Source organism: Melozone crissalis, unplaced genomic scaffold (genome assembly GCF_028551555.1).
Source record: "Melozone crissalis strain CALT ecotype California unplaced genomic scaffold, PUWL_Pcris_2 ptg000110l_1, whole genome shotgun sequence".
In the NCBI taxonomy this organism is placed as follows: Eukaryota; Metazoa; Chordata; class Aves; order Passeriformes; family Passerellidae; genus Melozone; species Melozone crissalis.
This window is the reverse complement of record NW_026535887.1, coordinates 3,464,428-3,489,000: the sequence shown is the minus strand read 5'-3', so window position 1 is coordinate 3,489,000 and position 24,573 is coordinate 3,464,428. Positions and strand designations below refer to the sequence as shown.

General features: G+C 47.0%; 1 protein-coding gene across 1 annotated transcript in view; it reads right to left on the bottom strand.

Moving 5' to 3' along the window:
- Window positions 1–24,573, bottom strand: part of EXOC4 (exocyst complex component 4) — a 361,901-nt gene that overhangs the window by 3,067 nt on the left and 334,261 nt on the right. The window contains exon 17 of the mRNA XM_054292411.1: window positions 23,963–24,122. Within this exon, the coding sequence (XP_054148386.1) occupies window positions 23,963–24,122 (160 nt within the window). The remainder of the gene's footprint in view (window positions 1–23,962; window positions 24,123–24,573) is intronic.

Sequence of the window (24,573 nt, the reverse complement as noted above, 5' to 3'; positions counted from 1 at the left end):
AGCCAGTTGACTGTTATTGGCCATTAATTACAAACATCCAACACGGGCCAATCACAGATGCACCTGTTGCATTCCGCAGCAGCAGATAACCATTGTTTACATTTTGCTCCTGAGGCCTCTCAGCTTCTCAGGACAAAAAATCCTAAGGAAAGAATTTTTCATAAAAGATGTCTGCGACAGACTGGACCAAAGGACTTCATCTCTACATTTGGTAGCTCTTTCCCCCTCTCCCTCTCTCTTTTCTCTCTCTTTCTCTATCTTTTTCTCTCCCTTAATCCCTCTATCGCATTTTGCTGTGGTCATTCAATAAAGATGCTTTTGTTTTGATTATCACTGCAAATCCCCTGTGCTGTGTTGGGTTTTTTGGCACCAAGATCAATCCATGAACCATCACGAACCCCGTTAGTAAGGACGGATCATGACAATGGCCCAGACCTTTGCTTTTGCAGAATTCCATGAGCTCTTGCTTTTATTTGACATTGCCACAAGCAGAGAAAGCTGAACAAAGCACAGACATCTTCCTGCTGAACCTCATCCGAAAATCCCAGAGGGGTTTGGGTTGGAAGGGATCTCAAAGCTCCTCTTGTTCCCCCTTCTACCATCCCAGGGGGCTCCAAGCCCTGTCCAGCCTGGCCTTGGACACTGCCAGGGATCCAGGGGCAGCCTCAGCTGCTCTGGGCACCCAACATGGGCAGGTCTTAAAGTCAAAGTGCCAGAAATCTCCTTTATTGAGACTCACAGGATGGTTTGGGTTGAAAGAGACCTGAAAGCCCATCCAGTTCCACCCCTGCTTTGACCTCCTCTCTTCTGCCCCCAGATACCCCCTGGCTGAGTCCTGGGAGCTTTTCCTGCCCAGGCTGATGGTCTGGGAAGGGTAAATCAGCTTCCCTGTGCTTGGCCCACATTAAAGCCAAAAGAGATCTTGGGGAGCTAAATTTGCTCTTTGCTTAGCTTTGCTAATCCCACATAATTATTTATTAACCTATTTGTCAGGTGACAGACTGAGCTTTTGATAACTTTTAACTGTTTTCCTTGGTTTTTAAACCTCAACTTTAAAACCACAAAGCACTTGGCCTCCTTTGTGGTTTTAAAGTGAATCTGGAGCTTTCCATGGAGCAGATTCCCCCCACTGTCCTCCATTTATTTATTCCCTCCATCCTTTACAGCTCGCTTCCCTCAGCCACCACTTGACAATCAAAAGAGGGTTTCTAATGGCAGGGACAAACACACTTGTGAGAGGAAAATGAAGAGCCTAAATAAAAAATCACGGAACAAGAGGCTCGTCCCACTCCCTCTTTCATATTTCATTATTTGATAACATCAGAGGCTGAGTCCATCAGAGCTGCTCGGGCGAAGGCAAACAGGAGAGCGTCTGATCAATATTTATTAATACTTTCAAAGACAAGGGAGGCAAAGTTGAGCAGGCTCTGTAATGGAGTGAATAATTAATCATGCAAATCGGGCCTGGCCGCAGGCGCTGCCGTGGTACAGCGGCAGGTTTTTAATTGCACCCAATTAAAAATGCACACCTTGTGCTCCTTCCCTGCTGCCTCGCCTGCTCCCCTTTTCTTCTAGAGAGGAAATTTTTTAATTAAAAAATAATCTGATCCCGAGAAGAGTGACAGATGAGTCCTGTGTCTGTGAGGGGCAGGAATTCTTCAGTCAGCTCAGATTTGGGACAGGTGAGGAAGGAGCTGTGAGGAGAGGATGGGGCTGTGCTGCTGGGCTTGTCCAGTGGTCAGTTTGTGTAGATTTAGTAATTTTTTCCCTTTTTTTCCTTTAAGGTGCTCTGTCACGTTGGAAAGGCAATGGATTTTTTGCTTTGGAGCAAAACTTCCCTGCTCCTGGATCCCTGGAAGAACAGGTTGGACAGGGCTTGGAGCAGCCTGGGATCATGGAAGGTGTCGCATGGCAGGGATGATTTTGGAGGTCCCTTCCAACCCAACTCATTCTAGGATGAGTTTTTTTTTCCTTTCAGGTGCTTTTTTTCCTTTAAGGTGCTCTGTCACATGGGAAAGGCCATGGATTTTCTACTTCGGAGAAAAACTTCCCTGGTCCTGGATCCCTGGAATGAAAGCCTGGAGCAGATTAATTCCCTTGTAAAGAGCAGCTCTTATTCCACAGGAATTTGGGACAAGAATTCCTATGGAATAAGAAGAACCTTCCTAAGAAGAACAGGTCCCTAAGAATCTGTTCCATGTTTTTGTGCCAGGCTGGATGGGGCTTGGAGCAGCCTGGGTAGATGGAAGGTGTCCCTATCACGGCAGAGATGATCTTGAAGGTCCCTTCCAACCCAACTAATTCTAGGATGAGTTTTTTTTCCTTTTAGATGCTTTTTTCCCTTTAAGGTGCTCTGTCACATTAAAAAAGCCACAGAGTTTTTGCTTTGAAGCAAAACTTCCCTGCCCCTGGATCCCTGGAATGTTCAAGGCCAGGTTGGATGCAGCTTGGAGCACATGGAAGATGTCCCATGGCAAGGATGGTTTTGGAGGTCCCTTCCAACCCAACTCATTCTAGGATTGTGGGAATGCAGCTGATGGGAACAGAGTGCCCCAGGGACTCATTCCAACAGGGAAATCCTTTTATTTCCATGTTCACTCTATTTGTGTTATGCTGAAAAGCACCGATGGGATTTGTTAGGCTGATCTGACAGGAGAGATTTTACACTCCAAAAAACATGGAACAGGTTCTTAGGGACCTGTTCTTCTTAGGAAGGTCCTTCTTATTCCATAGGAATTCTCCCAAATTCCTGTGGAATAAGAGCTTCTCTTTACAAGGGAATTGATCTGCTCCAGGCTTTCAGCTCTTCAGGATGGTAAAAAACTTCTCCATGGGCATCCAGCCCCAGTGTTGATGGCACATTTTGGGGAATGACAAGTGAAGGACGGCCTGAGGGATCCCAAATCATTAACATCCTGCTCAAACAGGATAATTAATTAGTTTTGATGGTTTGGATTACAAAGGTTTGTTAATTTTTTAAAAAATAAAATCCATTTTTCATGTGATGAGCTCACATCCCAACCGAGACACTCATGGCCTGTTCCTCTGACCACTGGCAATGGGATTGGGTCCAAAGCTGCCTTGAATTTTTTTGGGGCATTTTTTGGGATAAAACTGAGCTCTCTCTGTTCCCTTTATCCATCTGGAATTGCCCCTGAAGATCCACCACAGCTCTGTGCTAGGAGCAGACAGGGGAAGTTAAATATCCCTATAATGGGATGGAAATGGTTCCCAGCTGCAGGGAAAAAAAATAAAAAAAAAAAAAAAAAAAAAAAAAAAAAAATCCAAACACGGGCAAAACCAAAAGTGCTGAATCCACCTGATTCCCAAACCAGTTTGTTTTGTTGGTTTTTCAGCAGCACTTTCGAAAGAAGTTACAACAAATTGCCAACCATGAACCCATTCTGCAAGGAGGCATTTTGAGCTCATATATCTATAGATACCCATATTAAAAAATGGTCTCTTGAACTCTGTTCTTGGAGAAAGAGAATAAAAATTAAGAAGCTTTCTCATTTAGGGGGAAAAAAAAAAAAATCTCAGGAAAGGCAATGAGGATGAGCCCAGCTCCTCTGAGGGCTATTAATACCATTCTCCATTTAAATGCTAATGTTCACCTCTAACCCAGAAAAAAAAAGAAAACTAAAGTTTTCAAAAGGTGGCCAGGTGAATTCCAAATGAAATCCTGATTTCCCTGAGAATGACTTGATCTCCTCTTCAGAGGAGGAGATGTTTCAGAACAAAGGATCCCACTTTAATTATCCCTTCCTGGCGTGGCTGGGGGCCTGCTCTGCATCAGGCAGGAACAGGAATTCCAGTCTGGGCGCTGAATTAGCCAAAGGGAACAAAAAAAGGGAAAAATATGAATTCTGTCCCTTATCTCCCTCTCTTTTGGGGGATTAGGGAGGGGCTTTGGCAGCACCCGGAATTGCTGCTCTAATGGGAAAGTCAGAAAGGTTAAGTAGGAGGCACTTATGGAAAATCTGGATAAAAACTGAATGAGGGGACAGGGAGGCAGGATAGAAGGAAGATTTTATGATGAGGGTGGGGAACAGAATTCCCAGAGGAGTCGTGGCTGTCCCTGGATGCCTGGAAGTGTCCAAGGCCAGGCTGGAGCACCCTGGGACAGTGGAAGATGTCCCTGCCCATGGCAGGGGCTTGGGATGATCTTTAAGGTCCTTTCCAACCCAAATTCTGGGATTTTACAAAAAACCACCAGGCAGAACAAGCAAGAAACTGGAGATGATAACAAAGACCAAAGCTGTGGTTATAAAATCCCTCAGTTTTGATATTTGAAGATCGTGGTGGAAACATGACATTTAAACATAGAGGGGGATGAGTGAGTGCAAAAAAAAAAGGAAAAAATAGCAAGAAATTGTTGACTTCAGTGAAGGTGACTGAAATTGTTGATTTCGGTCAAGTAATGCAGAAGAAATGGATTTTCAGGCCTGGCTGAAAGAAGAAAATCCTATGGGATTTTCCTTTTGGAGTTATTAGAGCTGGGAATGGGGAAGAGCTGAGGATGGTCACAGGCCCAGAATAATGGGGCAGGAGGGATGAATTCCAGGCAGGAGCTTGCAAAGGGAATTTTGAAAGCTCAGAGCACCGAAGGCAAACGCAGGTGAAGCAGCAATTACTGTAATCTCTGCACCTGGTGAAGGCTGAGGGGATGTTTGCACACACACACATCAGTGAGCAGCATTTTAAATCAAAGATCTGCAAATGTGGGAGCTCCTGACGACGAGATGGAAAACGGGGATGGGAGGTGACAGCTTCCAGGCTTTTCATGGAATCACACATGGGATGGGTTGGAAGGGACCTTAAGGATCATCTAATCCCAACTGGGACACTTTCCCCATCCCAGGTTCCTCCAACCTGGCCTTGGACACTTCCAGGGATGGATCCAGCTCCTCTTTCCAACCACTGCTGGGTTGGAAGGCACCTTAAGAACCATCTAATCCCAAATGGGACAACATCCCCGTCCCAGGTTGCTCCAAGCTCCATCCAAACTGGCCTTGGACACTTCCAGGGATGGATCCAGTTCCTCTTTCCAACCTGGCCTTGGAGATTTCCAGGGATGGATCCAGTTCCTCTTTCCAGCCACTGCTGGGCTGGAAGGCACCTTAAGGATCATCTAATCCCAACTAGGACACCTTCCCCAACCCAGGTTGCTCCAAACTGGCTTTGGACACTTCCAGGGATGGATCCAGTTCCTCTTTCCATCCTGCTCATCCTAAACTGCAGCTGCAACCCTAAAACAAGGGACACCACCCTCAGGACACCATTCCATGAGGGAATGTAAATCCTGATTGACTTTTCTGCAGATTTATCCCTTGATTTTCAATCAACCCCGAGCAGTTCTGAGGACACCAATGGGAATGTTCCTTCTGTGCCTCCAGAGGAACCCAAAATGCTTTAGGGGAGGTCACATCAGGGATGGTTTTTATGTTCTGGTCACCCTCAGCTCCCCTCAGACACCACCACACCAAGGCCTAGACACTTCTCCTGCGTGCCTGGGGTGAGGAAAAAGCCCCTACATGGCTCCATCAGGGGGAGTTGTAAATCTTCCATGAGGGAATGTAAATCCTGATGGACTTTCCTGCAGATTTATCCCTTGACTTTCAATCAACCCGGAGCAGTTCTGGGGACACCAGTGGGAATGTTCTTTCCGTGCCTCCAGAAGAACCCAAAATGCTTTAGGGGAGGTCACATCAGGGATGGCTTTGCTGTTCTGGTCACCCTCAGCTCCCCTCGGACACCACAGCAAGGCCTGGACATTCTCCTACATGGTTCCATGGACTGGAAAACCCCAAAATGTTCCCATCCCTGTGATCTCCACCTTCTCTGTGCTCACCTCACCCACAGCCCCTGGCAAGCAGCTGCCCCATCGCCACACGTGGCACAATCTGGGACAGGAGGCACAGGTGGCTCTGGGGCTGTGCTCACATGAACACAAAAAAACCCACAAGAATGTGAAAAACCCCATTAAAAACATAAAAACGTGCAAAATTCCAAGATGGGGAATGATTTGGGAAAGGAAACAAAGCAGGAGAGGAAGAAATAAAAGTGAATTTGGAGTACAGTGGTGCTCCACGCTCCTGTGGTAGCTCTGCAAATCACAGCCCTTAATAAATCATCAAAGGATGGAAGGACAATAATGTTTTTTTAAAAAAAACCTGGGAGAATAATTAAAATTAAGTCATTTATCCAAGGCAGGAAAAAGTATCAGAGGTGGGAAGCCCTCACCCCTTGCTCAGTACCCACACAGAGCTCTGATCACTACAGAGCCAGGCAAGAAAAACAAGTGTATTTATTCAAAAGGGCACAAGCACTGCCTTCTAATTAGAGACAACCTCGTTAGAAAATCCAATTATTTTCCCTTTTAAAGTTTAAACCACAGAGACAGTGAATGAAGCCCTACATATCAATCAGCTCACCTGGGGGCTGCTTTTTATACAGAAAAAGCCATTTTGGATAAAAACCCTCCCAGCCAACACCTCTGGGCGCCACATGCAGCTCTGTCACTGGGTTTGTCACCACTGCAGAGCTTTTTGTCAAACATGGATGAGAAATCAGCTCTTAAATGCAGAATTAATTAGCAAAGGGAAGGGGAAGGGACGTGCAGAACATCACCACCCTTCCCAAAGCTCCCTCCTGTCCTCCCTCCTCCTTTTTATCCTGATAGTTATCTGCCTTATCTGTTATTTCCTCATTAATATTTCCTTCTTATTTCCTTTTCCCTCCCTCCCATCACTTGGACAAGGCTGCCCTGCTGGGAACAGGAGCTCCAGGGGAGGCTCAGAAGGAATTTCCTCGTGGAAAAAGTTGGTAAAACAGAGAGAGCAGAAGGAATTTCCTGTCACAGACACATTTTATGAAAAATCCTTTCTTTAGGACTTTTTCCCCTGAGAAGCTGAGAGGCCTCAGGAACAAAATGTAAACAATGGTTATCTGCTGCTGTGGAATGCAACAGGTGCATCTGGGATTGGTCTCATGTGGTTGTTTTTAATTAATGGCCAATCACAGCCCAGCTGTATTGGACTCTCTGAGAGTTACAAGATTTTATGATCATTCTTCCCATTCCTTTCAAGCCTTCTGATGAAATCCTTTCTTCTATTCTTTTACTATAGTTTTAATATAATATATATCATAAAATAATAAATCAGCCTTCTAAACATGGAGTCAGATCCTTGTCTCTTCCCTCGTCCTGGGACCCCTGTGAACACCACCACAATCTCCTCATGGAAAAAGTTGGTAAAACAGAGAGATCAGAAGGAATTTCCTCATGGAAAAACTTGGTAAGCAGAGAGATCAGAGGGAATTTCCTCATTTTTTAGGACAAAACTTGAACTCTCCCTGCTCCCTTAATCCATCTGGAATTCTCTTCCCAAATTGTTGGATGGGAAAAGTTGGTAAACATTGGAAAAGGCTGGATGGGTGTGGAGTCCCCATCCCTGGAGGTGTCCAAGCAGGTGGAACTCAGGGCTGGTGACAAGGGTGGGTTCTGTGACCTTGGAGGGCTTTTCCCACCTCAGCAACCCCAGGATTTTGGGAATGGGGATCCCTGAGCATCCCCGCAGAGCACTGACACCCAATCCCTGAGCACCTCTGAGCCCCCTCCCAGCGTGCAGCGAGACACAGCAATTACACAGCTTTTCAAAGGGAGGATAAACCCATTAAAGCCCATTAAATAATTCTTCAAAAAAAAACCCACAAAAACAATGTCTGAGCCACTCCTTGTAGCTCCAAACCGGCTGATCCTAATGAGAGATGGAAATTCTCCCTCTCCAAATGGAACTTTATAGGGTATTAAACAAGCACCCTCAGCACTTATCTAAATCTTTAATTAGTTCTATAATATACTGATGATATCAAGGCTAATTAAATTTATACAGATAAAGAGCAATGAAATTCTAGCCAAGTGAGCTGGAAAGTACATATTAAATAGTAAATTTAATGGCTCAGGAAGATAAATGCAATTTTGTATAAAAAAATTAAATTCAATTTACATGTCATATTAAAATTGATTTTGAGTGTGCAAATGATTGGAAAGGAATCTTTTTAATAGATCGGTAAAAGTGTTAATCTGACCTGTTTAAATATCAGTTATTAATGCCAGCATTTGCAAATAAGCCACACACATTTGCATTTTACTGCATATAGTAAAAAAAAAAAATAAAATTATCGATACCATCTGCCAGTTTATAAGGAATATTAAGGGATTTTTTTTCCCCTTGCCTCATGCATAAATTGGAGGGAAGGTGGAAACGAATGTAGCCTGAAAGAAGAGGGAGTCAGCACTTCCACAAAAGTGCAGCAGAGATTGCTCCAGTCAGCAAAAAAATCCCACAATTTTCCCTTCCCTTTGGGAACAACAATCACTGTGGCAAGCCTCCAATTTATTTAGGATCAGGTGAAGTGGAACTGGATGTGACTGGGGAGGCGGTGCCAGCTGAGCTTGGATAAACCAGGAATGGCTGGGAGCTGCTGATGGGTGAAGGACACGATGGGATCTGCCTGGTGGGGACAGAACTGGGGCAGAAGCTCAAGCAGGGCCCTCAAGGCAATGTCTGTAGGTCATGGTTGGGTTCCACAAGTCAGTGCCAGCCTGTAAGAGGTCATGGCTGGGTTTCCATGTCGATGCCAGCCTGGGGTTGGTCACGGTTGGGTCCAACAAGTCAAAGTCAGCCAAGAAAAACGGGTAGGTGATGGTTGGGTCCACAAGTCAGTGTCAGCCTGTGGTAGGCCATGGTTGGATTCCACAAGTCAAAGTCAGCCTGGGGTAGGCCATGGCTGAGTCCCACAAGTCAATTTTGCCTGTAGTAGGCCATGATTGTGTTCCACAAGTCAATTTTGCCTGTAGAAGGCCATGGTTGGGTTCCACAAGTCAGTGTCTGCCTGGTGTAGGTTGAGTTTGGGTTCCACAAGTCAATGTGTGCCTGTAGTAGGTCATGGTTGGGTTTCCAAGTCAAAGTCAGCCAAGAAAAACAGGTAGGTCATGGTTGGGTCCACAAGTCAGTGTCAGCCTATAAGAGGTCATGGTTGCATCCAACAAGTCAATGTCAGCCTGTGGTAGGCCATGGTTGGGTTTCCAAGTCAATGTCTGCCCAGGGTAGGTCATGGTTGGTTTCCACAAGTCAATGTCTGGCTGCAGTAGGTTGAGTTTGGGTTCCACAAGTCAATGTCAGCCTGTGGTAGGTTGTGTTTGGGTCCAAAAGTCAATGTCTGCCTGGGGTAGGCCATGGTTGGGTCCACAATGGGAAGGTAGGTCCTGGTTGGGTTCCAGTCAATGTCAGCCTGTAGTAGGCCATGGTTGGGTTCCTCATGTCAGTGTCTGCCTGTGGTAGGTCATGGTTGGGTTCCACAAGTCAATGTCAGCCTAGTGTGGGTTGAGTTTGGGTTCCACAAGTCAATGTGTGCCTGTAGTAGGTCATGGTTGGGTTTCCAAGTCAAAGTCAGCCTGGGGTAGGTCATGGTTGGGTCCAACAAGTCATTGTCTGCCTGGGGTAGGTTGAGTTTGGGTCCAACAAGTCAACATCTTCTTGTGGCAGGCTGTGGTCAGGTTCATCGAGTCAATTTTCCTGCAGTAGTTGTAGTCAATAGTTGAGTGTCATGCTGCAGCACTAGGCTGTGGTCAGGTCCATTGAACCACAGTGTATTAACTGTGGCAGAAAGAAACCAGGATGGGTTCAGTGCCAAAATCTGAGATGTCCAGAAGTGGTAGCCATCAGCATGGAGCTGTGGATCTCCTGGATGAGGGATTCAGAGCTCCAACCCTCTGCTCCTTGCTTCCTCTGCTGGCCACTGGCCTGAGGAACATTTCATCCCAACATCTACCAATCTTGGAAACCTCCAGGTTGGAGGCCACAGGTTTTTATGGGCAGCTGTTGCTCATTTCCAGCATTTTTGGTTGAAATTGCTTCTCTCTCTTGATCATTCTGAGGGCAGAAGTCAGATTTAGAAGGATTGAAGCCCACCGCCCCTAAAAGAGCAGCTCCCACACTGCTGTGTGCAGCACAGCCATGGCCTCTGCTGGCCATTCCTGGTGGGTTTACCTCCAATTATCCCAACTTTTTCATCCAACAGAGCTTCACTACAGTATTTTTTTGCCAGACAGCACAAATCTGAAGCATTTTAAATGAAAATATTATCAAGGCAATGTCAGTCCAGGCAAAACCCAGAATACATGGGGTTTCTATCTCCACTCTCCACTGCATGGAAAAAACAAGTTTTACTCATGGAATATCCTGGAGTTGTGTCACTTGAATGTCACTTTGTATGGACTGACTCCACTGCAGCTCCTTGGAAACAAAACTGGTCCCCACAGAGTGAGAGAAGAGAGTCCCTGCACTGCTTCTGGATGGTGGAGTAGTTCAGAGCCATCAAAAGCAGAGCAATTCTCTGAACTGCTTTTCATCTCCTCCCTCTTCAACTGCACAAACCCTCCAGGCTCCCCAAAGGACTCTGCTGCAAGAGCTGAACCTGCAGTTTTCTGTAGTAATTTATTAATTTTTTTCAAGTTTTTTCGACCTCTCGCAATTCCCATTTGAGAACTTCCCCAGGCACTTTGGAGACATTGAACCCAGAACTGCTCTGTTCTCTCAAAGGTTGCTCTGAGGGTGACAAGGACCAAGGACCCCATTGTGTTCCCTCCAAACTCACCCATTCTGTGAGGGGAGCTCCTTGTGTGTCCAACGGGGTGGATCCCACCCCACAAAATCATGGAATCACAGAACCATTCAGGCTGGAAAAGCCCTTTAGAACATCCAGTCCAACCATTCCCAAGGCCACCACTGACCATGTCCCCAAATGTCACAATCCCAAGGCTTTCAATCCCTCCAGGGACAGATATTCCAGCCCTGCTCTTTGGCTGAAGAGATTTTTCCTAATAGTGATGCTCCTCGAGTAACCAATCCCAGATTCCACCCCTGAAAGCCCCTCCAGGGACTCAAAGCACATTTTCCTGATGGTTCCCAAAATCTGCACATTCTCCATGAAGGAAAACTGCATTTTCCTCAGCACCCCACTTTTAACAGATGGCAGAAAAATTCACCCATTTCCCGCGTTGGGCTGAGCTTAGGAAAACAACCCGGGATCTGAGGCACTGAATCCTATTTAAAAATCCTATTAAATCCTATTAAAAAAGCCATATTTTGTATCTTGCTTTTTCCCAATCCAAGCTGCTCCCCACCAAAGCATCACACTTGCTCTTATTTGCACTTTTCCTTCTCCTCTTTGTTTTTCCACACATGATAAGGTGGAATCCTGTCTGATTTACAATTTCCCTAAAAGATGATCTACTTGAGAGACCCATTTCAGCTTTAGGTGTTAATGCACCTCTGTGACATGAGGTGGCAGCTGAATTTTAGAGCTTTTCTGTATTATTTGAGCTCAAATCTGGAATACAATGATAAAAGACAAGGGGAGCTTTGCAGATTTCAGTAAAATTGGAGTAAGGCATCATAAGTTGCACATAATTCCCTGAATAAATCTAAATGTCGACATCATCATATGTGTGTGTGCTCAATGCAGTGCTCTGGATGCAATTATTCAAACAGCTCCCTAAAAAATGAGAATTGAGGCATTTGGACATCCTCTGAATGTGTGGATTTCTCCTGGCTACGAGGCCCAGGTTCATCAGAGGACAGATTTAATTGCTACATCAGAGTTTGTGCACTGAATCCTATTAAAAAAGCCATATTTTGTATCTTGCTTCTTCTCAATCCAAGCTGTTTCCTACCACAGCATCAAACTTGCTCTTATTGGCACTTTTCCTTCTCCTCTTTGTTTTTCCACACACGACAAGGTGGAATCCTGTCTGATTTACAACTTCCTTAGGAGAAGATCCACTTGAGAGACCCATTTGAGCTTTAGGTGTTAATGCACCTCTGTGACGTGAGGTGGCAGCTGAAGTTTAGAGCTTTTCTGTATTATTTGAGCTCAAATCTGGAATACAAATGATGAAAGACAAGAGGAGCTTTGCAGCCTTCAGTAAAATTGGAGTAAGACATCATAAGCTGCACATAATTTCCTGGATATGTTTAAATATATCGACATCAATTTACGTGTGTGTGTTCAATGCAGTGCTCTGGATGCAATTATTCAAACAGCTCCCTAAAAAATAAGAATAGAGGCATTTGGACATCCTCTGAATGTGTGGATTTCTCCTGGCTACGAGGCCCAGGTTCATCAGAGGACAGATTTAATTGCTACATCAGAGTTTGTGTGTTGATATCCGACATCTGACGCGCGAAAGTTCAGGGACGCCAATCAGGCACGGTGCAGATGCCACTCTGCAAAATGTTCTCAGACAGTCTCCATCTGTCAGATATGGTAATCCCTGCTCCCCATCAATAATTCACCTCCTTCCCTCCACGTTTCCCACATTTGAGTCGGAATTTTTAATGGCAGAGGCTCCACCTTGGATAGACGGCGTTGCCTGATCTGCATTCCCCGCTCGTTCCTGCCCCGCAGCCTCTCGCCTTTGGCACTTCAAGAATAATTTCTCAGTTTATTTGGGTTTTTTTTTAGTTTTTCTTTTTGGTTTTTTTAATCACAGCTCTCCTTTTGGGCTGTCTCATCTTGCTGGAGGGTGGAGGTCAGAGGGTAATTATGGCAATCACACAAAATCCAGCTTGGGGGGATCGCGCCTTGCTGGGAAAGCTCCTGGGGAACACCACGGGGGAGGCTGAATCCCCTAAATAAGATGTTGCTGCACAGTTGAAAAGGGAGAAAAGGGGAGAAATGGAGGGAAAAAGCTGATGTGGAGCTGTTCCTCCATGGGTCAGAAAATGCTGAGGGGCATCTTTTCCCCAGCTGACTCCACTGAGTCCATAAAATCACAAAATCTTGGTTACATCCCAAACTCTTTGCAGTCTTAAAGAGAATTAATGAAAAAAAAGATGGAAACTAACTTTTTACACAGGCCCCAGACAGTGACAGGACAAAAGGAAAATTTTAAACTAAAAGAGGTCAGATTTGGATTAGATTGTAGGAGGAAGGGATTTATTTTGAGGGGTTTATTGTTTATTGTGATTGCCCCAAAGAAGATGTTACTGCACAGTTGAAAAGGGGGGAAATGGAGGGAAAAAGCTGATGTGGAGCTGCTCCTCCATGGGTCAGAAAATGCTGAGGGGCATCTTGTCCCCAACTGACTCCACTGAGCCCATGAAATCATAAAATCTTGGTTAGACCTTAAACTCTTTGCAGTCTTAAAGAGAATGAATTGAAAAAAATATGGAAAGCAAATTTTTACACAGGCCACAGATAGTGACAGGACAAAAGGAAAGTTTTAAACTCAAAGAGGTGAGATTTGGATTAGATTTTAGGAGGAAGGGGGATTACTGATCCCTCCCAACCCAAACCATTCCATGATTCTGTCATCCCAGAGCCAGGAGATGGATGATTGTTGAGAACATTCCCTGGCATGAGGGCAAATTCCCCCCATAATCACCAATCAATCCTTCAGGGCCAAAGGAAGGTCCTTGGGTGTTCCCAGCAGGGGCAGCCCCAGCTCTCAGCATCTGAAAGGTGGAAAATCCATCCTGGGACTTTTTTTGGGAATAAACCCTGAGGATAAGAAGTGATAGCTGAGAATGTTACAGATCCATCCCTAGGCATGGATCCTCACAGAAGGTGAAGGATGAAGCTCCTGGTTGCAGAATGCAGCTGGTGGAAATCTTTATTTAGGATTACTTAGGATTATTTAGGTTCACCAGCTCAACGTGTAGCTTTGCACCAGGACTCACCACCAGCCCTAAGTTGGCTAAAACCTCCAAGGCAGACCAAAAGTCAATGAATTTAAGATTTTGTTGATTAAAGAGTAATTAATTACAGAGGAATGTGTCTCAACCTGCCAAAATTCAAGTGTCCAGTGCAACCCCTTCACCGCCATGGTCACCACTAACCCTGATCCCTACGTGCCACATCCAAGTGGTTTTGAACTCTTCCAGGGATGGTGACTGCACCACTGCTCTGGGCAGCTGTGCCAGTGCTTTAGAGCCCTTTCTGGGAAAAAAAATGTTCCTAAATCCAGTCCAGACCTCCCCTGAACAATTTGAAGAGCTGGAACCCTGCTGTTCCTGGCCTACACCTGCTGCCATCCCTGCTCCACCCCAATGTGTGCCATAGCTTGACCCTGTTGGTCCTCTCAGTTCTGCTGCTCCTGTCCTTTCCTCAGTTTCCCTTTTCCTGCCTCTGTCCCACCAGGAATTGGCCCTGGGCCCTTCCCTTTCCCTTTTTCCTTCCCTTCCCCTTTTTCCTTCCCTTCCCTTCCCTTCCCTTCCCTTCCCTTCCCTTCCCTTCCCTTCCCTTCCCTCTCATTTCCAATTCCACTGGATCCCATTTACAATTCTACTGGATCCCATTTCCAGTTCCCTGACTCCCATTTCCAATTCCACTGGATCCCATTTCCAGTTCCACTGGATCCCATTTCCAACTCCAACATTTATAGTTTTCCAAAAGTGACAGTGGGCTGGAGGGTGACAGTGCCACCTCTCCAATGACACTGGGCAAACCAACAGCCCATCAAATTTCTCCTCCTCCATAAAAGAATGCAAAACAATGAGTTACTTACAGAAAGTGTGTGAGAAAGTTTTCTACAAGAATGTCAACATCAGAAGGCTCAGGAAATCTTAAAAAAATCAAAGCTACCATGCCAACCATGGACTATGTGGGTTCACTCCATATTTTTGCTGCCACCACCCACAACCCAAATTCAGTGCAAATAAAGCAAATATTGAGGAGTTCTCTACGAGTTCCCAGAGACACCACAGAGAGGACAGTGGCCACCAGGACTGACACATCAAGGATGTGCTGTCAAACCTCAGCCTGAAGAAAACAGTGACCACCTCATATTGCACAGGCCTGGATAAAGTAAATTATCCAATTCCCGGATAAATTAAATATCCAAATTAAAGTGACACACCCCACCCCACTGCCAGCCACAGGCCACATGGGTTTGCTCTGTATTTCTGCTGCAACCACCCAAACCCCAAATTCAGTGAAAATAAAGCAAACATTGAGGAGCTCTCCCTGATTTCCCAGAGCCACCGCAGAGAGGACAGTGGCCACTGACACCTCCAAGATGTGCTGTCAAACCTTGACCTGGAAAACCAGTGCCCACCTCACATTGCACAGGTCTGGGTAAATTAAATTATCCAATTCCAGCTGGGATTCCAACTCAGACCTTCTATTAAAGCACTTCCACAAGTGACTGGCCAGTGGCAGAGCACTGTCACCGAGGCCAAAACTACTAAAGGTGGAAAATAATAAGAAAAAAAACTCCCAGCAAGAAAAATCCCTTGCCTTTAATTACCATTAGCAATGCAGCATGACAGAGGGAGATAAACACACAGGCACCTACACAAATAAGGAGCTTGGGAACACAAAGTAATTACTTTGATAGGTTTTTTTTTTCCCCTCCCCCTCCCCAAAGACATTCAAAACTTATTAGTCTCCAGAAAGCACATATCAGCAAAAGACTGTCACCTTGGGGATAAATGAGGGATTTGTTTGGAACTCATTTCCAGGAGAATATATCCTGGTGGTTTTAAGGCTGAGGAGGAATGCGTTCTGGCCAAAACTGACTTTTTAAAAAATGTTTATTCCCATTTTCCTGAGCCTGGAATGGGAACACCAGGTTCTGCCTGGTGAGAAGTTCACCCCATTGATTGTTTCTCCACCACGCCACAAAGCCAGCGAGGAAAAGTCAATGAAGCCTCTCACTTTTTCAGTCCATTTCCAGTTTGGGAAAATTGAATTAATCTCTTTACTCAGACATCCCTGTCCAGGCCATGAAAATCATTGCAGAGAACACGAAAACCTCTCTCTTTAAAGGTTACAGAGCGAGGATTAACAGCGCCTGGGGCAAGGGCTGGAAAACCTGATCAAAATAAAACATTGAGTCAACACTGGCGAGGCTGAGCAGGACTGGTGCCTCCCAGAGCCTGCTGATATTTCCAGATGATTCCTGCTGATATTTCCAGATGATTCCTGCTGGCCCTTGGAGCCATCCCCATGGAGAGTGGGTGCTCTGTGACCTCCCACAGCCAGGGCAGAGCAGTGCTGGGACAGTTCAGCCCCTGATCCAGCTACTCTGGGGGTGTAAAACCTCAAGGGTTGTCCTGGGGAGGAACATTTGAGACTGAGCACATCCAGGGAGAAGAGCAGAGTCACATCTTCCAAAAATCTCCAAAATACTCCAAAATCTCCTCCCCATCCTATGCTGAGAAGTTTCAGCAAAGGGCTTGGCCATGCCCGAGCTTCCAGAAGCTCCTGAAGGGCTGGAAAAGCTGAAAGTTTGGGAAAGCTGGAGAAGCTGAAAAGGCCAAAGGATGTGGGGAAGGGTCTGGAGAACCAGGAGGGGCTGAGGGAGCTGGGAAGGGTCTGGGGAACCAGGAGGGGCTGAGGGAGCTGGGCAGGGCCTGGAGAACCAGGAGGGGCTGAGGGAGCTGGGAAGGGTCTGGAGAACCAGGAGGGGCTGAGGGAGCTGGGAAGGGTCTGGAGAACCAGGAGGGGCTGAGGGAGCTGGGAAGGGCCTGGAGAACCTGGAGGGGCTGAGGGAGCTGGGCAGGGGCTGAGCCTGGAGCAAAGGAGGCTCAGGGGCCCTTGTGGTGGCTCTGCACAAGTCCCTGCCAGGAGGGGACAGCCGGGGAACAGGGACAGGAGCAGAGGGAACGGCCTCAGGGGAGCCTCAGGGTGGATTTTGGGACAATTCCTTCCCAAAAAGGCTGCCCAGGGCAGAGGTGGAGTCCCTGTCCCTCAGGGATTTAACATCCATGTGGATGTGGCACTTGGGGACGTGGGGCAGTGGTGGCCTGGGCAGGCCTGGACTCAATGATCTTGGAGGGCTTTTTCCAACCTAAGCAATTCCATGATTCCAAACGGAATTTTTTGGAAAAATTTAATAGAAGGTCTGAGTTCAGGACACCTCCCTGAAAGCAGGGAGACACCCCAAAAAATGCTCCAGAAAATGCTGGGAAGGCACAGATTGGGGCCCTCCTAAAAATTCCTGGCAGATTTCACTGAGAATGGAATCCATGGATGAGGGAGTTTTAATGATCCCATGGAATTTTAATGATCCCATTAAAAGGTGGAGCTTTGGGATGCACTGGGCAAGGGCCACACAGGGACCCTCTGATCCCCCAAATCCCCCTGGGGCAGCAGGAGGAGGAGGGAGGTGGGGAGGAGGCCACGGAGCTGAGGGGTGGTTTTTAATCCTCTGATTTTCGGTTAATGCGGTGAAACCACTAATTACAGCTAATTAAACCTGCACTGAGATCAAAGCTCAGCAGAAGCTACAGGAGGGAGCAAACAAGGCGGAAAAGAAAGGGGAAGAAAATACGGATTTTGTTGTAAGCGAGTCCTTAATTGAAAACCAAAGCAGCTTTGTTAATTAAAAGCTGCAGGCCCAAACGAAGACAGGCTGCAGACACAGGAGCCCAGCCTAGAATGGAAACAGCACAACCTTCCACAAGCTTTTCCTGCAGAGCCTCTCCTGGCCCTCATCCCCTGCAGGGAAGGGATTTCCTGGGATCCAGACTGGGAAAATTTGGGGATTTTTACCTTTCACAACTCGGCTATGAAGAGGGGGAACAGAGTGCCCTAGGTACTCAGCTCATGTGGGGTTTGCTCAAACTGAATGATCCCAAACACCCCAAATTTAATCCTGGCCTGAGGGCAGCCCCAAGGAGAACATCTGAGATGCTTCCCTTAAAGTTTTTAAGATGTTTTTCCCCTTAAATTTTTAAAGGGTTTTTTTGCCACTTAAATTAAGATTTTTTAAGCCTTCTGATGTTGACATTCTTGTAGCAAACTCTCTCACACACTTTCTGTAAGTAACTCATTGTTTTGCATTCTTTTATGGAGGAGGAGAAATTTGATGGGCTGCTGGTCTGTCCAGTGTCATTGGAGAGGTGGCACTGTCACCCTCCAATCCACTGTCACTTTTGGAAAACTATAAATGTTGGAGTTGGAAACGGGATCCAGTGAAACTGGAAATGGGATCCAGTGGAATAGGAAATGGGAGTCAGGGAAACTGGAAATGGGATCCAGTGGAACTGGAAATGGGAGTCAGGGAAACTGGAAATGGGAGTCAGGGAACTGGAAATGGGATCCAGTGGAACTGACTGTCACAGGTGGCAGGGGAGCATCCCAGGGGCTCTGCAGAGACTCCTGACTCTGAGCAAAGCATCCAGGTCAGGATTTGCTGGACCTGATGCTCTCCACACACCAATGGAGCTCAGAGATGGTTTCAGAGGAAGGTTCCCTCCACCAGCTCCTCCCTCAGGCAACCTGGGCACCCAGGCACAACCACAGGATTTATCGAGAGTAAAATCAGGCAGAGAATTAAGATTTGGCAATGAAAAGTCTCCCTGCAGAGCGCGGGGATGTTCGAATGTTTCCCTTTCCCTCGGCAGCTCCCAGTAGATGGCAGCAGGGCACTGCTGATTCCTGCTGCCAGGGAACGGCAGAAATCTGGGGAAAATCGAACAAAAACTTGCCCAATCGAACAAAAACCTGCCCGGGCTGGCAGGACAGGAGGGCTGAGCGCTGAGGATCCAAACCTGGCAGCACAGCCCCGGTACCAGCCCAGGAGTGATGCAGGATTGACGTGGGATTGAGAAAAGCTCGAGCTGCAGCTGCATCCTCCATCCTAAACCTCCCCATCCTCCCTTTTCAGGGGATCATGGAATGCTCTGGGTGAGAAGGGACTTTAGGATCATCCAGAGCCACCCTGGCCACGGGCAGGGACATCTTCCACTGTCCTAGGGTGCTCCAAGCCCCAATGTCCAACCTGGCCTTGGAATAAAGATGGGTTTGAGTAACAGGAGGGGCTGGAAAGGATCCAGGGAATGGAGCTGGGAAGGGTCTGGAGGGGCTGAGGGAGCTGGGAAGGGCCTGGAGAACCGGGAGGGGCTGAGGGAGCTGGGCAGGGGCTGAGCCTGGAGCAAAGGAGGCTCAGGGGCCCTTGTGGCTCTGCACAAGTCCCTGCCAGGAGGGGACAGTCCAGGGAACAGGGACAGGAGGGGAGGGAACGGCCTCAGGCTCCGACAGGGGGGATTTTGGGACAATCCCTTCTCCATAAGGGTTGTTAAACACTGGAAGGGGCTGCTCTGGGAGGTTTGGGGTCCCCACCCCTGGAGGTGTCCCAGGAACACCTGGTGGTGGCACTCAGGGCTCAGGGCTGGGGACAAGGTGGGGATTGGGCACAGCTTGGACTCCATGGGCTGGGAAATCTTTGCCAACTTCCATGATCCTGTGAGTCCATGATTTGGGTTTAGTGATGGACAAACCAGGAACAAGTGGAGCTCTGATGGCTTCTACCTACCCCATCTCCCCTGGGAGCCACCAGCAGGGCCAATGAGGTGCCACATCTGCCATAGGGACACAGTACAGCCAATATCTCAGAAATGTCCCAGCCAATATCCCTGGAAATGTCCCAGCCAATATCCCTGGAGATGTCCCAGCCAATATCCCTGGAAACGTCCCAGACTATATCCCTGGAAATATCCCAGCCAATATTCCTGGAATGCCCCAGCCAATACCCCAGAAATGTTCCAGCCAATATCCCTGGGATGTCCCAGCCACTACCCTGGAGATGTCCCAGCAAATATTCCTGGAAATATCCCAGCCAACACCCCTGGAAATATCCCAGCCAATTTCCTGGAAATGTCCCAGCCAATATCCCAGAAATGTCCCAGCCAACATTGCTGGGAATGTCCCAGCCAATACCTCAGAAATGTCCCAGCCAATATCCCTGGGAATATTCCAGCCAATATTCCTGGGAATGTCCCAGCCAATATCCCTGTCATTATCCCAGCCAATAGTCCTGGAAATGTCCCAGGAATACCCCAGAGATGTCCCAGCCAATACCCCAGAAATGTCCCAGCCAATATCTCCGGAAATGTCCCAGCCAATATTCCTGATATTGTCATCCACAGCAGGCAAAGATTCCTGGTCCCTGCAGGATGGGGTGGCCACGGGAACACCTGGAATGGCAGCTCCAGCTCTCTCCAGATGTGGGGACACCTCTGGACCCCTCAGCTGCCACCCCTGAGGCAGGGAGGACCCTGAGAGCAGGGACAGTGCCAGCCCTGCTCATTTCCCAGGTGACAGTGACGCTGCTTAGGGAAAATGCTCCCATTCCATCCCTGCTCCCTCTGCTCCCTCTGCAGCCACCTCAGTTGTACACTCAGGTTTAACACCTGTCTGACCCAGAAAATCACTTTTTTTCAGTGATTTTTTAATTTAAGGGTGAGTCTGGAGCAGAATCCTCGCCCTTTGTGACGACCTCTGATGAAATTTTCATAAAATCCCAGAGAATTTTGGGTGGTGATAGAGGGAGAGGAGGGGAGAAGACACAAGGGAAAGGACCTGAGCAGGAATTCAAATTTAGCTTTTATCCCTTTCATGCGATAAATCTAATTCTGGCTGTGAAACTTTGGTAATCTGGAGCTATTTGGAAGTCATGCTCAGTCCCAGAGTTTGTAGCCCATGCCTGGATATTCCACAGCGAGAAAATCCTGCTTTTTCCTCAATAAAGCAGTGGAATTCCCGACAACCTCCTGCATTTCTGCTGCCCTAGATACTGAACACACACAGGAGTGAAAAACCTATTAACATTTGCAGGAAATTTAGCAAATGCCACAAATCCTTTGTGACACCTCAGCAGTCAGAACCAGCCTGTTTCACCCTTTATCCTGGTGGAAAAACCTCCTCACACCACTTGGCAATTTCATTTTTTTTCAGTGGAAATGTGCTCTGCGATGCTCTGCTGAGACTTTCCTTGCCTTGAACTGAGAATCTGAAAGCAAAACTCATTTAAAACACATTTTCCCCTTGCCATGGGGTTCTCCCAAAGCAGCGAATGCTGCTGTTGTCACCTGCAGGTCACAGAGCTTTGGAAAAATGGGGTTTAAACAGCAAGAGCCTCACCAGGACCAGAAAGTGTTACCTGGGCTTGCTCTGAATCCTCCACCTGATTTTTGATTCAGAGGAAAAAGGGTTTCCCCTTCCAGCTTCCCTGCTTGGGATTTCTACTGCCTGGAGTCCCTGAGCAGAGGAGAAAGGGATGCCCAGTGCTCTCTGAGGCCTCTAAAAAGCCTTGAAGACAATGCCAGAAGTGAAAAATAAAAGCAAAAAATCAAAAAGCACAAAGTTCAGAAAAACCTTAAGGAACTTTTGGTCCTTTCTGAACTGGCCTGGTCTTTCCTACAAACTGATTTCAAACTTTGAGGAAAGGGATGTGCTTCAGAATTCAGATTGGAGGCATGGAGAGGGGAGTGTGGAGAGTGATGTATTCATTGTTAATTGTGGCTAATTGCTGCTGGAACCCTCAGTGTGATGGACACAGAATTATCCAGGCAGGGCTGGGGTCTCCTGTCCCACCCAGAGCCTCCAGATCCCTGGAGCAGGGAGGGAATTTATCCCAAAAAAACCCAAAACAACCAAACAACCAAAAAAAAAAAAAAAAACCAACCCAAAAAACCAAACAACTTTTGGTCCTTTCTCAGCTTGTCTGGTCTTTCCTACAAACTGATTTCAAACTGTGAGGAAAAGGACCTGTTCCAGAATTCAGATTTAAGGCATGGAGAAGGGAGTGTGGAGAGTGATGTTAATTGTGGCTAATTGCTGCTACAAACTGATTTCAAACTACAAACTGATTTCAAACTTCGAGGATAAATCTGCTCCAGAATTCAGATTTAAGGCATTCAGATTTAAGAGTGATGCACTGATTGTCAATTGTGGCTAATTGCTGCTGAACCCTCAGTGTGATGGACACAGAAATATCCAGGCAGGGCCGTCCCACCGTGACCCTCCAGATCCCTGGAGCAGGGAGGGAATTTATCCCAGGATAAAAAGGGGAAGGGAGGATTTCTCCATCAGCTCTGCCACTGCTGCTGTACATGAAAAAACCACTTTATCTTGGAAAAGGCCAAACTGAGAGTTATGCACAGCACAGAGCATTTACAGATTCCTGCCCGAGCTGTATCACAGAGGTACAAATCACTTTCATCCAGCCTGATGTTGTTTTATGCTTTCTGGAGGGGAGCTGATATGTTTATTTAATATTTTGAGCAGAACCTGGCTGCCCTGGGGTCCCTGGGGTGGCGTGAGAGCCTCGCTCAGGTGATTGTGAATTCAGGTGAGCAGGGCGGGCCTGGGATGCTCCAGAGCCTTGTTGATGTCAAAGGAGGATCTGGGTAATAAACATTTAAACATTCAGGAGTCATCTGAACAACTAAAGAGTCAAACAGAGCATGAAAGAAGAAAAGATGAAGCTGTGAAAGCAATAAAAGAAACGTGGCCGAGTTGATTTGATGGGAAGAATTCAGCACAAAGCTCTGTGGGAGAGTGGGGTCAGGCTCTGCCCCCAAGGAACAAGGGACAGGACACAAGGAAATGGCCCCAAGTCGTGCCAGAGGAGTTTAGAGTTGGATATCAGGAAAATTCCTTCACCACAGGATGGTCACATTTAAGAAAGAAAAGATGAAATTTGGGTATTTTATTCCTTGCGGAGTTTCTAATGGATCTTCCTCCCTCCCCATCCTGCAGGCCTCAGCTTCCTCATGCCAATGGTGATCTGAAGAAATGGATTCAGTAATGATCCAACCCCAGATGTGATCCCAAACAAATGAGGCACTGAGTCACACTCTTCACCCACAGAGCTCAAACCTCCCTCAGAATTCAGCCCCAGTGATGGCACCAAGAGTTTGTGGTGGGTCAGATCCAAGTTCCACACAAACCTCTCTTATTTCACCCCATTCCTCCATTTCCAAGTTCCAGACCTTTCCTTTGGCTATTCCTGGCTCAGCTGTCCCCTCCTGACCCAGAAGGATCAGCTGAGCCCCAGAATGTGGGAGAGGTTTGCAGGGGGTCTGTCACACCCAGTTTTGGGCTTATTTGGGGTTTATTTTGCTATTCCTGCTATTCCCAGGTAACAGAACTCCAGGGACATGTCCCTTCACGCCAACCTGGATCTGGTGACCCTGAGCCTTCAACAAACCAAAACATTTCTCACCTGGGAATAAATCCAAGCCCCAGTTTCATCCTAAGTCCTAGGCCCCACATTTGGAAGCTTTTTCCTGCCTGGGTTTTGATCTTGGAGAAGCTCCAAGGGAGCACCAAGCACAGACAATTTGGTGGGATCTCACATCAGCCTCAGCTGATCCACATTTGGGCTTGATGACCTTGGAGCTCTTCCCTGACCTTAACAAGCCCCCGGATTCTCTGATTCCACGTTGTTCAACCAAAGGAAAGCCAAAATTGCCACCAACACCTCCAGCTGTTGAACTTGCCACTCATCTGGCCACCTGAGACTTTTGGAATGCTGGAACCCAGGGCACAGGGGATATTACTCTGCCTGAGCCCCAGGAGAACACTGCTTTTAACCTTCATCCACGGAGAAAGCTCCCAAGACTTTGGGATGAATTGGAATCTATGAATGTGTGAAACAGATTGTGGTGTAGTTTGTCACAGGGTGAAAAATGTAGAGTTTTGGGTTTTCAGTATGAAGGTGGGTAGGAGACAAGATGGAGGATTTGTGCCACCATCACAGCAGAAGATGGAGGACAAGAAGAAGGAGGACAGGACACACCCAGATTCCTTCATCTTGCCCCCTGAACCCCCATTCTAAAACCCCAAAATCTACTTTTTCACGCCGTGATAAATTCACTTTTGTTCTACTTAACTGTTGTGGCTTGCAGATCCTCATACAAGGTTGGTAATTTTTTCCCATGAGTCAAAATCAAAGTCACGGGGGTCTTGGGCTCTGTGCCAGGGTCTCTGAGCCCCCTGGCAGAGGTTTGAGCCCTCCAGGACAGCCAGAGGAATTTCCTGGGTTCTGACCTCTAACATAGGTGATAGGTATTGGACAATCATTGTAGATAATGCACACATAATTTACATTATCTCAGCACCTGTGGGCCCCAGGTGAGGGGCACAGGGCGAGGTCTGTGCTCACCTGGCGAAGTCCAGGTCGGCCTCGCGGGACATGGTGATGTTGGTGAGGTTCTGCTGCAGGATGAAGATGTTCCTGCACATCTTCTTGATGCCCGACTCGCTGATGCGCCTGAAGTAGTGCGCGCCGTTGATGAGGATGCAGGAGATGAGGTGGCCCAAACCTGCAAGGAAGAAGAGATTTAGTGCCAGTAATTCATGGTGAAAACCCCCAAAATGTGCACTGGAAGTGGTGCCTGTGAGCTGGATCAAGGGATAATTGGGTTTTAACTGTAAACTTGTCACAGATGTTTTATGAAAAATCCTTTCCTTAGGATTTTTCTCCTGAGAAGCTGAGAGGCCTCAGGAACAAAATGTAAACAATGATTATCTGCTGCTGTGGAATGCAACAGGTGCATCTGGGATTGGTCCATGTTGGTTATTTATAATTAATGGCCAATCGCAGTCGGCTGGCTCGGACTCTCTGGTCAGTCACAAGATTTTATTATCATTCCCTTCCTTTCTATTCCTTGCGAGCCTTCTGATGAAATCCTTTCTTCTATTCTTTTATTTTATGATATATATTATACTTTTAACAGAATATATATCATAAAATAATAAATCAGCCTTCTGAAA